The following is a 14343-nucleotide window of genomic DNA, read 5'->3' as shown; positions in this document are numbered from 1 at the left end:
TCAGGGCCTACTGCCCTTTATATGTCAGACATGTTTTAGAACACCTGATTAAAATGACTGCATGACCTTCTTTGCATGCCATCAAGTGGCCTGTTAATCACCCACTTATTCAACCAGGTGTGTGGCAAAAGGGAAGCACCTAAAACATGTAGGCAGTGGTCCCTCAGGCCTGGTATTGAGAAACACGGGGTCTACTCAATGTCCAAACCTGAAAGTAACGTAAACAGCGTGCTGGGACCTCTTGGAAGATTTACAGAAGAATGTAAGAGACTAATAGAATCATCATATATCTTTTCAGAACACTGTTTCCTATAGTTTCATGTCTGGACCAACAGACTGAAGCCTCTTTAGTTCTACATGCAGGACCAGATTGCTTCCTGCAAGCACTGGATTCGGGTTTCTGCAGAAACAGTAGCCGCTGTTGGCGAACACTTGAACAGTCTAAAATTAGTTGGTGGTGGTAAGAAAGGGATTTGGACTTCACAGCACACGAAGGACACACAAGGATAGATCAAGCAGAGTAAAACAAGCAGCTTTGAAAAGCTTAAACAAAGGGAAGAGATTCAATATCGAAATACAGCACAAGGAGATTTAGCATTGTTTCTGTAGCTTTATCCTTTTCATGTTCTTATCAAGCTCCGTGTGAAATTGTTTGCGGTAATCCTAAAAAACAACTCTAATAAAAATTGGGCATATTTTCAAATTGAACACTTTTCCCTGCAGTTAGGAGATATTTTTAACCCCACAAACAAATCCTACCAAAGATGAACACAAACTCTCCCTTCATGTCTGTGGGTCTTTCCGTCAGTTTGGATCAACAGAAGTAACCTAAACCAAGTTCAGGTTAGTGTAGGGAACAGAGTTCAGCTCAGAGCAGAGCACTAGAAGGGCAAACACACACTCAGGTTGCACACTCTGTTTTCTGTTTACCGTTGCCACGGCGACAGCTGTGAATAACAGTTGAACAGTCTGGTTTGCGAGTGTGCGCCACATTAAATCTATACCATAAGAGGAAACACGAGAGCGTCCAGCTGCACAGTGTCACATGACTGGCAGTCAGTTGACTCCTGACCATTAATCTAGAATCTACTTGTTTACAGCAGCAGCTGACCCCTGATTGGACCGGAGTGTCCTCGGTCCACAAACGCCTCTGATAGCTGTCCTTTCTCCACCTGGTAGAAGTCAGACTGAATTATATCCCAACTGCTGTACAGATTGATTGACATGAAGGCTCTCTAAATATTTAGCTTTACCTGAAAAAATAAGCAGACGCTTTCTAATTCAAAACTAGCACGAAGCAGAGTTTTATTTTCCAAAAATGGGGTCAAAGTAGGTATTAAAGGTATGTTTGGATATGTTCATTGATTCTGATGTTGGTCAGAACTCTAACAATCATTTTATAGAGCTCAGTAAACACACCAAAACAATAATCAAGCCTACTGAATACAAAAAAAATCCACCTGTTGTTCTGGATCTATTTCTTAAGGGAAACCCTTGATATTGTTTTCTTTTCTGTTTTTTAGGGAGCAGTGACACCCACATAACGGTCGACCCTTTTAAAAGAACAGCTCGAGGGTTTGCTGTAATGGTGGCAGGACAGTCTGTGGGATAAAGTGGTTAAAGAATTTAAGACGAAAAAAGACGCAAATTGTTGTTAATATGCCCAGCAGATCTGGGTCGTTAATAATAACAGTATCAGAGATGTGTTTTTGATGTAGTGTGCGCATTATTGACATGTTTCACTCTTTAGAATGGATTCAATGCTAATTTTATGTGTATCGCTCTGTAACGACCCCCCGGGGTTCCACTCTGCGCCTCCTGTGGTTTCTCGATGCCCACTTCACTTATGAAAGCTCACATGAGATTAGGGATTAATGCACAGCAGGAGACGGTTTAATGAGGGGATCACCTTCACACCAACACAACAGAGTTGTTTAGGGAGAGAGGTTTCTGGTGCAGTAATGGAGCTGAAAATAAAATGTGTTGCTTCATCAAGAGTTTTTATTTTATTTTAGAAAGCTCGGCTGAAAGCAGAGTGAAAACTTCCTGATAGACGCTGTAGACCTGTCATTGTCTGACGGACGTACTTGGCCTTGGCTTCAGCGTCCTCGTAGACTTTATTTGAAACGTCGTCCAGTCCACCAATCAGGTGCTTGAATGAGCTGAGGCGAGACAGAGAGAGAGATATATAAATTATATTAATTTCAATGATCTGAGAACCAACATGACGTTCGGTCCATTTCAGAAACATGCCAACAGGACAGAGCCCCAGTAAAGCTGAACTCAGTGAGGGTTAGTGTTGCTCTTAAAGGACTAACTCTGCCTTGAACCACACAACATTCCCGAGAGGACCTCAGCAGTGAAAAAGGAAAATCAATGTGTAAGGCTGAGTTTTAAGAGCTGTTGAAGATGTAGAACTCCCTCTGTAAGGACTCAGACTGGTTTTAGGTAGCAGCGAGGAGCCACTGGAGAAATGTGAGGATGACCACAAGCTCCACAACAATCTAGACAGGTTTTATTACTTATGTGTAGCAATTAGTATATGCTGTTTGCCCCGAAAGCCAGCAGAGGGCAGTATCGACTTAAGAAAGATGTGCCAGCTTTTTCCACGGTTCAAATCTAATGTTTGGAAAACGGTCAAGCTTTAAAGGAGCAACTTGAAAAGACTAATCTGAACCCAGGGCAGACAGACGTTGTGTCCAGGTCTGTTTGGTTCTGAAACTGCTGAGAACACTCACTCTCTGTCGATAACCAGGCAGGTGACGGGCTCAACTGCGATCACGTTGGCTGTTCTCACATCTTCCCTGTGAACACACACAGACACACACCCATGCACAGCATTATTGGGGATTAAACCACCAGCCTAGTAGATAACTGTATTCAGAGCACTGGGGAGTCTATGACCACTGATAAAGTTCTCACTTTAAGTAAACTGTCTGAGATCAGTTCAAATGTGTTCACAATTTTCCAAAAATCACAACTTTCGAAATATTCCGTCACAACAAACTTTTTCATCAACTTCAAAAGTCTTTGTTTTCCAACTTAAGCAAACTTCAAAAACAAAAATGGAGCAAAAATGGAAAAGGTGTATGTAAAACATGCTGAAAACTGTGCAGCGCCTCGTGCACATGGACATGAAGCCAGGCAGCGAGCTGTCCATCAAACTCTTAATAAGACGTTGCGTCCAATGGGCTGACGGACGGACATGGAGGTGTTTGAACGGTCCATTGTAGGGAAGGATGCTTCGATGACTTGATGGAGCTGAAAGGTGGAGTGACATTGGTTGTTTAGGGCAACATGGTCTTACCCCTGCAGCGCTCGCTCTCCAAACCAGTCCCCTCTTCCGAGCTCCCTCAGGTGAATGGCCTCCTGATTGGCTGAATCCCCCTTAGTGACGTTCACCTACCAGGAAGTGTGATTAATCAGCAGGTTTTCTTAAAGTAAATGATGATGTCACAGTCATTTAATAACAGGAGAGCGGACTAACCTTCCCCTTGCTGATGATGAAGAAGGTGTCTCCTCGTGCTCCTTGTCGGATGATGTACTCTCCGTCGTCATAGTGAGTCTGGACACAAAGCAAACTGTCTGATTGGACGATTCACAGCAGACGAAGGAGAGACGATGAGCAAGATGGCGGACTCACCTCCTCCATGACGTCTGCCAGCTTACTGAGGGTTTCCTCTGAAAGACCCTGGAAGGTTGGAACGCTGCGCAGACAGAAATTCATTCTTAATTTATCTTAAATCGGGAATTCCGCATTTGAAGTGTTTGCGTGGCTTCAGTTGGTGCTTGTGGTTTCTGGATGCTCAACTGAAAAATATTAAATATTTAATAGAAATGTTCTAAAGCAGCCTGCACATCAGCAGCTGCATCTGCATGGAGGGAACGTTTTGCTTCGGAGAACTTTTTCCGTCCAAAACCATGTATTTAGTGAATTAAGCTGGTTCTGCAGCCGCTGACTGTATCCGTGCGTGTGTTGATGAGATCGTGCGTCTCTTAAGGCAATCACCTCTTCAGGAAGTCCATGTACTCGGAGTGTTTGATGAGTCCGGTTCTCATCATGATGGTCTGAAAGCACTGCCGGTCGATGGCCCACAGCTTCACATGGATCAGAGCTGAAACACACAATTAGAGCTGAAACGCAGAGCTGCTGGTTCTGCATGTTTGTGTTTAGAGTTGTGTGCATGTAGGCTTTTATGTTCCTCTTTAAACTGTGCGTTAGCATCAGGTGAGACCTGAAATCGTGCCACGTTGTGCGTGCACAAAACACGCACGGGTCGTCATGGAAACCACACACTTCTCTCTGTGTGTGTGTGTGTGTGTGGGGGGGTGTGCGTGTGTGTGTGTCAGATGTTCAATTCTGCAGTCCAGGTGTAATCAGGCGTTCAGGTTCTGTTTGTGACCAACAGACAAACTTTCATGAGATCTGGACTACTTTTACTGTGAGCACTGAGTTGATGTTGTTGCTTAGTAACAAATTTTAGTCTGTATAACAGCAAGGGGCTTTTTTATGCAACGAGCAAACACCGGACCTTGGTTTCACATTGCTCAACCTATTTGACCCGTCTGTGAAGATCAGTTAGTATTTTTTAAATTTTTTTTTTTTTTTTGGTGGTGGTGGCATATTTCAGGCTCCTGGTGACATCTTCCCTCTGAGATCTGCTGAAACTCATCAAACCTACGTTAGAAACATCAGCCGAGACTGAGAGATGCTGCAACAGGGAAGCCACATTCATCACTGACGGAGTAGCCTGACTAACAGAAACCAGAGAAGGACATGGATTTTATTTTCAAGTCATAAAATAACTAGAAAACCTTCGGGGGGGAAAAAAAACAAGAGATTACTTTAACATGTTAAAATGTTGATTCCTGAAACTGACACTTTGCTCACTTTCCTACTGAAATGATCTATTTAAAACAATAAGAGATCGTCTTTGATTGAGTTTGGATGGTCTCTCTCTGCGCTCTGAGCCTGAAGTCCACGATGAGTTGCAGCCTGACCAAGTCAGCCCGAAGTCCTTAAAACCAGATCAATCTCTGCAGAGTCAAACTACAGACCTTGGTCTGAATAAAACCAAAATCACCAGACAAACCCTCTTACACCTGTTTACGACAGAGAGGTTCAGATTTCTCTGAGGGCTCTGCTCCAAGGTGATGCAGGTTCAATTCCCCGCACAACCGGAACCGAGGACAAAGGGGGTCGGGAAATAACTGTGACTGAACCACAGCACATCCTCCTGAGGAATCTGTGGTAGTTTCAGATTGTGGCACAGAGTCCTTCATCTCGGAAATCTCTGAAGGAAACATCAAAACCTGACTGAAACAGGCAGGAGAGAAGGAAAGACAGGAAGACGTGGAGGACGGAGGGAAAAGTAGGACAGAGGGAACACGACACAGATGAAACGAAGAACAGAATAAATTTAACAGGAGTGAATGCAGCAAAAGAACTGATAGTGATTTAGGAAAGAAATGGGATGAATAAAAGAAAAAGAGTGAGTATAAAATAGAAAAATATAAAGTTAAACCAAGGGGTAAAGACAACTCCAGGCTTAGGAACTGAAGGAAAGTCCTCACAAATTCACGAAAGGTGAGCCAAAACTTGTTACATCCCATAATCCTCAACAGGTCCACTGACAGACCTGGCTGCCATGGTAACAATGCCTCCGCCTAAAGTTGCAGGCGGTTACTGTGGAGACGCAGGAACTCAGAAACTTCCTGCACTTTAATGATGTTTGTGTGAGAGAGACTGTATTTTTTTACTTATTTTATTTTTTTAGAGAACACCAACACATCGATTTCCATCAGCCACAGCAGTGAGGATGGTTTTCTGCTTCCCTGTCACTGTGAGGCCTGCAGGCTGCAGGATGGAGAGTAAATGATCACATTCAGAGGTTAAGTGAGTGTGATTTTGTGTGGGGGCGTGTGCAGGCGTGTGTGTGTTTGTGTGTGGAGGTCCAGAAAGCACAACGTTTGTGTGTAGAACCCAAACTGTGCTCTATGTGTTTATCGCAATGTGAGCGAGTGTGAGGTTGAAGAGAAGCTATACTGGGTTATAAATAAACTCTGTGCGGACATGTGGGCGCTAAGTGAGGAGGTTTCTGTGGCTCGAAGAGCTCAAATCGGCATTAAAATTATTTTCTGAAAGCCATAAATGTATTTTTGCTTTTAATAAAGACACTTTACAACTGGAACCGGGAAACAATTGTAAAAAGTGAAAACAGGAACGGCAAACTCAGATCATGTTCTTTTTTCTTTAAACTACTAAAACCTTCTGGATGTTTTGAAGGATGTCAGATTCTGATGATGCCCTTGGATATACTGGTGGATTCTTTTTTGTTTGTTTGATTTTTTTCACTTAACAGTTTCCTGTTCTTGTTCTGGACTAACTCACCAAGAGAAAGCAATATACCATGTCCAGAAACAATACATATGCTTTTTCATATATAACCAGTAGTAAAATTGGCAGCATGGCAATTAAGCCCTTTGTTTTCAATGGAATGTTGATTATTTAGTCGAGAGCCTCTAATTCTGGCTGGACCACTACAAAACTTTTATTCCCTTCAAACATAAGGAACATTTTTTGTAAAATAAAAGATCTTCAAACTATTTCAAATCTAAACCTGTGTGAATAATTTTGACTTCAATTTCATATTTATGGAAAATTGTGAAAAAAACAACACTAACTGATGCACAACAGTGTCTCCCTTTCCTTGGATTCTTCCCAGCAACGGTCCTCAAACCTGGGGTTTAGACCCAAACACCATGTGGTAGGTTCCACAGATCAATCCATTGATCCATTGACTATACCCACGTATCCTTGCAGGGTCATGTGGGCTAGAGGGATGGCGCTTATATCCAGTGGTCTTTTGGACAAGACGCGGGGTACATCCTGGACAGGTCACCAGTCCAACAAAGGACAACACAGAAACAGACAGGACAATCAACCATAGACACACAAATTCATACCTAAGTACACTCATGATGGGGGCAATTTAAAGCGATCACAGTTTTTTTGAGGTTTTGTTTCTGACTTGATTGGCTCGTTGTCTTGATAGTTGCGACACCTAATGAAGATGTCTGGCGCAGAGCGTGGAAAGAAACCTTCGGAGCTCAATCAAAGACGATCTCTGAGAGTGATGCATCACTCTGCGACATCGTTGTAAAACACCAGAGTTTCAGCAACAGCCGCGTGAGACATGATGTGCAATAAACTGCAGCAATTGATACCACTGTTAATCCCTGCAACATTTTTTCGCCACACAAAGGTTTCCAAATGTTTTATGACTTGCAAATAAAACCAGTTGGCTAATCTGTCTCCTTCTCTGAAAACTCTCTGTCTGAGCTGAGTTTTCTTCCAGTCTGAGTAATGTAGATTTGGACGTTAGAGGGAAGCTGGTGTATCTGGAGAGAACCCACGCATATATGGGGAGAATATGCAAACTCCATGCAGAAAGACCCCTGTAGGCCAAGATTTGGACATTTGCGCAGAGTTCTCAGATGGGCTAAGTAGAGCTATTGGTATCTTTTAATCTTTGCCAGTGTTACATTTAGACAAAAAAGATACAAAGTTTGAAAAGACCAGACCGAGGCTCAAACACGTACGGGAAGAATAATTTGTTGAGGTTTGAGTCAGCGCAGTAGGGTTGAAGCATAATCAGATCTGATAATGAAGACGCATATTTAGAGCCGTGTTATGAAATGAAACAGAGGCGATTTAATGCAGCGGGCTGACTGTGTTAATGTGAGAAACAAGCAGAAAGCGTCTAAAAATGCAAACAAATCATGTGGAACCCAGCCCTGTTGCCAAGAGACGCACAGGTGCCAAAACGGGTTGGCCGGACCGGATGGTGTTGCTTGGCAACAGCTGCTTAGCGATCGTTCCACCAGGAAGAGCTGACAGGAAGTTGGACGTGCACACTTAGACACGGCGGTGCTGTCGGATGGTGTTCAGATTCGTTTCTTCAGCTGAACTCCGATCAGCTCCCTCTGGATGCCCGACTCCTCCGGCTCCACGTTGGTGAAGAAAACACCAGCAGGGAAGTTGATTCCAGCAGCAATATTTCAGGGTGGTTTTTTTTCTTTTTTCTTTTAACTCGGAAACATTGGTTAGAGTCACATCAGCTCAATGCTGCCAAGTCACTCAGAGTCTCTAAACAGTTTCTTTGGATTCCCTCCTTATCAGGAGGAGAATCCAATCGAATCCCAGAAGAACGCACAGGAACCCTACCATCTGCCGTCTCAGTAGTCAGTCTGAGGCCAACGCCACAGATTGGAAGTTTAAATTTAAGCCTACAGAGCTGGGAAGAGCGATCCCCGCGTTGTTTCAGTTTAACCTCCTGCAGAGATGTTGTTCGTGATACCCAGGCAAACATCTAATTTCATCAACAACAGTAGACTGTCAGCTGGTTTCAGCGCAGCAACAGAACAACACCGGGGGATCGCTTCCATTTTCAATCCTGTTTCTTTTCCCCTGTTTCTGGACGGGTCTTGCGACATGAATTAAACAAATCTGATCAGGTGCTTCTTTTCTTCCACATGATCTCTCTGCTGATTTTCTCAGAAAAAAACAGCAGCAAGAATTGAGACGTAGATCAGTAGTTTTTTTTTTTTTTACAATGTTGTTCCTGTTGATCTCCAACAGCATACTCACTCCTGACCGTGGCGGTCCGGGTGCAGTTGTAGAGGATGGCCAGCTCTCCGAAAACTTTCCCCGGTCCCATCGTGCACAGCTTCATCCCCTCTTTGGTCACCTCCACCTTCCCCTCTGGGTCAGACACACAGAAGACAATCTGTCACTGTCAAACAAACACTTCTGCCCAGACGCATCATGGGAAATATAGACCTTTGGTATTTGTTGGTCTCAAGTCAGCATGTAGAATTTTCCTCATTCTCGCGAAGAGTTACAAGGAGGAATGAGAGTTTACGGTCAAAACTAGAATTAGCTGCAGGTGGACAGATTAAGCGCAGCATTTTTCTCTGGAATCATAACTCATACGGAGTCAATAAACCAATAAAAAAATTCCTCTCAGTAGCTTTCTCAGAACCAAAAGAAAAACAAAACTTAAGCGCTTTAGTTAGCAGCAAAAGTTAAGGTCATGGTTGATAACAAACCTACCTTCTCAGGCCATAAAGGCTTCTTTCTTTAGCTGAGTAACTTACATCTCTGTAAGTGTCCTACAATGGATAGGCATCAGTGACTTTCAGTAGCAACTCCCAGAATACGGGCCCTTCCAATCCACTCCTCAAGGTCCAGTGTCCTGCAACTTTTAGATGAGTCTCAGCTGAGTCAATTGATGAGGTCATTAGCAGGACTTTGAAAAAACTTGACTGAACTGAGGAGCTAATACAGCCATTTGAATCTGATCTTTTGAACCAGCTACACATCTAAAAGTTATAGAACGCCAGCCCTCAAATCTAGTCCTTAAGGGCAAAGAAAATCGTTGCTATACTTTTATTTGGTGCAGAGATTTTAAGTCCTTAAGGACTGGATTTGAGGACCCCTGTCCTAGATGCTATATCTGTAGTGTAAGCATTGAAGTCTTTGTTTGTCCAACTTAATGTTTCCCTCTCCAACCGGAATATTTAGTTTAGACACAGCTGACTCGGCTCTATCGCCTCGTGCTGTCCAATCAGAAGTTTTGTTACGTTTAAGGGAGAACGCTTTCAGCCCAGAGATTTTTTGTATCCGTGTGTCACTTTCCTTTGTGCGACACAGGGTGCTTGGCATTTGGACTCTGGCGTTTCCGACTGACACTAATGAAGATGGATTAATGCAGCTGGGAACAGAAATGTCAGGGCAATCAACAACACAAACACACCTGCATGATGTGGTCCTCTGTGTGAACTGAAGGTGTGTTGAGCAACATTCAGGGAACTGACGTAACCTTAAGACGGAGTGTGTTTGTGTTTAATCGTCTCGCTTTGACATTAACTGACATATAACACCAGTGGACACAATCAATAAATCAAACTGATCAGTGGAACATCTCACAGAAGATTAACACTCATACTTACAGCAAGATGGAGAAGCAGAGTTAAATTGACAGAGAAATTCTGAACCAAACTTGGTATTCTTATTTGTTACTTGAAAGTCATAATTGTCTGTTAATATTTGAACTGACTGGATTTATGGTGCTCCATTAAATCTGAGACCTGAGATCTGGAAGAAGGTCAGAGGTGAGTCTCTGCCTCCTGCAGTATCCTGGTGTTCCTGACTGATGGCAGGATGGAGCCAGAGATGAAAAGGCGGATAAGGCTCCATTTTCAATAATGAGGGTGTTGCGCCGGCCTATCAAGGTCTATCATCTATTATCAAGAAAGAGCTGAGCTGGAAAATAAGGCTCTGGGTATTACTGTCCCATTTGCGTTTCAACCCTCCCCTATGGTCCTCAGATATGGATTATGACTTGAAGAACCAGATCCAGGATACAAGTAGCTGAAATTAACTCCCTCTTTAATGAAGACTGAATCCTGCCTTAGGGATAAGAAGAGGAGCTCCGTCAAGGAGAGCAGAATTGCTTCTCTTCCACTTCAAAAGCAACCAGCCAGCATGATTAATTTGATCAAAATTCTTCCCTATGGATGCTTTCTAGATGTTGGCTCGCAAAAAGGAGATCCCAGTACAGACCCAGACTGTAAACCCACTCTGGTTTCTTGGGATCCCCCAGAGGAAGGAGCTCCATCTGAGAGAGGGCCATGTGAATTTACATACATGACCTTTAACCTATTCAATGCAGACAACTTGAGGGTAAAGCAATGATGGCTCAATAGATTATGGGGATATAAATGTGTTTTTAAACCGTTCTTAGATTTGTGCTTTTCAGCATCTTTGTAACTATTATTAGCATTGGTGCAGTAATCTAAGTGTACAATTCTTTCTCCACCAGAGGGCACTGTTGTCACAGCTAAGAAATGCTAAATCATAATGACTTGTAAGAAGAAGAGCTACTATTGGAGCATTAATGCTGCGTTCCAGATACCCCGGAAGTTGTACTGTATATGGGTTTTGACGCGAGACCGACGATAACAACATTCCAATTAAGAAGTCAGAATTTCAACATGGCGGCGCTCGTAGATGTTGCTTGTTTAAAAACATCAGCTTAAGCTGTACTTTCCATAATCAAACCCCACTTTTAATTTCTTCAGTTTAAAGTTACAGGTGCGACATGTAACATTGATTTTAGACACATTCTTGCATGAAAACATTGAGACGCTTCCAACTCATCTTGTTACTGTTGATGCGAGAAACGGCCATATTGAAACCAAGTCAGTTTCAATATCGGTGCTGTCCCAGTTTCCCATTAGGAAATGTGACTTTGTTGGGAATTCCGGTCGTTTTTCTTTATCAGCTGGAAAGTTTGCATTTTGTAGTTCTTAGTAAAACTGGAATGCAGCATAAGGAACAGAACGTAAACAGTGACAAGAGTATGTTTAGTCTTGTCAACTCTGCCATCAGGAAGTGGGTCTTTCATATAATGTATCAACTATAACTGCTGAAGAGCATTTTATTGGAAAACCTTTCAAAAAGGGGGATTAAACTTCAGAACAGAAGCTTTTTAAGTCCAGGAACATGAATTACTAAAATGTAATACAGATCAAAGAGAAAGACAGGAAGTCAGAGGGAGACTTCAAGTTTTATGTTTTTTAGGAGAATTGTAGAGGAACTATCTCCTCTAAAATTCTTCTATCTCCTCTAAAGCTTCACTGGCAACTGCAGCTTTAGTTGTACCGTCGGTGAGCTCCACCTCTCATCCACAACAGAGCTTTAAAGTCTGGTTGTTTGTGTTGCTGCAGAAGAGCTGCAGCAGATTTCCTCTTCGCTCAACAGCAGATTCAGTTCAGATAAAAACGTGATGACTTATGGAGCTTTTCCAAGAAGGAAATATGAAATCATGTAAGCTGGTTTTGTTGTTGTTGTTGTTGTATACCTTGTAGGAGAAAAATTATCTGCCTGGCATCACACACACACACAACAAACAAAACCACGTGCACACAGAGCAATAATTAACCCTGCCGTGTCTCTAACACACACAGCAGATGGAGACAATCGTTTTATCGAACAGGATAAACACACCCAGGATCTTTTGCCATAATCACAGGCTGTAATGATCATCGCGCTGAAAAAGACACACATACACACGCACTCATCGCAGGCTGCAGCTGAACCCTCATCGGGCGCTCCAAGATCTGATTCAGATCCTCCAGTAGCTGAAGGACTAAAGAACCAAAGAAGAACAAAAGTCGGTAAATGGATCAGACTGGATCGTCTTTCAACATTTCTAACAGTCAGAACTGGTCTTTGGGAAACATAGCAGCTATGATAACAACAGTGTGAATTTACAGTAACTACGGTTACAGCAGTCCTTGTTTGATTGTCTCTGGAAGTGCTGAATGAGAATGAATTAAGTGCTGCAGTTATCAGCCGTGATCATGTTTACTGTATGTTTATATTGGAAATATCAGACTGAGATTATTTGGGGTTTAACGACTCAAACTGTTAACTGCTACTGTTTGTTTTGGTGCCCGGTGCCTTAATCTCTGTAAGCCCAACTGTGACTGTGCACACAGTTTTCTGTGTGATTGAGAGTCTTCTGTTTATTAGAGTCTCATAATCCCAGAACAGAACTCTTAACAGAACTGGAAACATGCAACTGCTCCTGCTGATTTCAGCCCAACAGCGGAAAAAAGGGAGGAAAGAACAACAAGAAACAGAAATAGAAAAGAAGAAGCAGGAGATGCGCAAGGTGAGAGGTTTGGACTGCAGCCCTCCAGCAGTGTCTCCTGCGGTTTTCAAGCCAGCGAACACATTGCAAAGTCATCACATGTTAAATGTGGCTCTTCTAGAAGTTTTAGTGAAAAATCAGCTCATTTATATTTTAAAGAAAAGTTCCTTTAGAAGAAAAAGAAATGCTGAGACGTCTGTTCCTTCCTCTCTTGTCTGTGTTTGACTGCTAGTCTAAACTCTCTGAGCGAACCAAATTATTTCACCAGAGGATGTGTTCCCACCAGGATAGTCCGCTTTGGCCCTTCGTTTGTTTCAGACCAAAAGCAGACTTAATTTTTTTTTGCTTTTACATTGAGCTTTTTTTGCTTTCTTTTACTGTGAGTTGCAAACACAGCCACGTGGATGACGATCGTTGCTCCCATTTGACAGAAATTACTTGCTGTGTTTTTGTTGTGCACAATTGTGTGTTTATTACATTGCAACATCATTTTGAATGTAAATAGCAGCTCACGCAACGCTGGTTCCACAATGCGATATTTCTAATTTTGCAACGCCGCCTGGAAACGGAAGCTGCGAGCCAAAAGAGACAACATGCAAAAAAACAACAAATCAGGTACGGCTTCGGTTTAATCGGCAGTAGCGCCAGCAACTGCCCGACAATAGTGGCTCATAAAGTCCAAAACTACATGGAGGCCGGTCTGTATTCACACCAGAAGTGAACCGCACCAGAGTTTGTTTGAAAGCAGACTGGGATCGACTCAAACAGCGGGTATCGGCCCGGTCGTTTGGTTAAACCAGATGAATAATAGGGCTGAAATCAGAATTTACAAGCAAACTAAAAAAAAAATAAAATAAGAGGAGTTTGAGCTCCTGTTTATGTTTCTCTTCGATTAAAATCCACAGCATCCCTCAAATGTTCCGTACTTTAACAGAAGGCAGTTATCAGAAAAAAAATCGACACAACGGTGCATGCTATTAGTTGTAGCATTTGAACGTTTTTTTCCGTATCACTTACTGTAACAGCTGTATGGCCAGTCAAATCTCTCAGTAATTGCCACACCGACTGAAAGTTTGACTTCTGCCAGGCTGAACTGAAATATGCGCCCACACTTGTCCTGTCACTCTGTCCACCTTCTCTATAGAAAAGAAAAAAAAACATTCTGTGCAGTCTGATGTGAGATTTTTTTTTTTCTTCAACAGCCACAGTGAACGCTAATGCCTACAACCAATTACAACAAGGTGACTGTACACAAAATTCTGATCCAGTGGAAAGCTTGAAATATGAATGAATTGCACATTGTGGTTTCACCCTTGATGTGCACATTCTGCAGATTTGATATTTAACCACTTTAAACATTTCTTTTTTTAAAATATGATATTAGAAATACGTTAAAAGATGCAAATAAACAAAGTGTACGCTTCTGGCGTCATCATGTAAGAAACTGTACAGTGTAGGGCTAATATGTTGATTATTTATTTGGATTGAGAGATTTTTTTTTTTTTTTCTTTGCAGAATTTGAAAGGAGTGAAGCTAAAACTAGGACCTTTGAGGGGTTCTGGTTAGAATATATTTACAAAGTTTGTTTTTTTTTTATCTTAAATGCTATACAGAAAAACTG

The 14343-nt window shown here is 42.4% G+C and overlaps 1 protein-coding gene across 1 annotated transcript in view; it reads right to left on the bottom strand.

Annotated features, from left to right (window-relative positions):
• The window catches only part of LOC116726956 (cGMP-dependent protein kinase 1-like), a 45473-nt gene that overhangs the window by 9461 nt on the left and 21669 nt on the right, over positions 1-14343 (bottom strand). Inside the window, exons 3-9 of the mRNA XM_032573928.1 lie at positions 8651-8764; positions 4010-4115; positions 3644-3707; positions 3488-3565; positions 3308-3402; positions 2739-2804; positions 2088-2162 (exon numbers count right to left, since the gene is read on the bottom strand). Of these exons, the coding sequence (XP_032429819.1) occupies positions 2088-2162; positions 2739-2804; positions 3308-3402; positions 3488-3565; positions 3644-3707; positions 4010-4115; positions 8651-8764 (598 nt within the window). The remainder of the gene's footprint in view (positions 1-2087; positions 2163-2738; positions 2805-3307; positions 3403-3487; positions 3566-3643; positions 3708-4009; positions 4116-8650; positions 8765-14343) is intronic.

Source organism: Xiphophorus hellerii, chromosome 10 (genome assembly GCF_003331165.1).
Source record: "Xiphophorus hellerii strain 12219 chromosome 10, Xiphophorus_hellerii-4.1, whole genome shotgun sequence".
Taxonomy (NCBI): Eukaryota; Metazoa; Chordata; class Actinopteri; order Cyprinodontiformes; family Poeciliidae; genus Xiphophorus; species Xiphophorus hellerii.
Note: the sequence above shows the minus strand (reverse complement) of the source record. Positions and strands in the feature narration are given on the sequence as shown.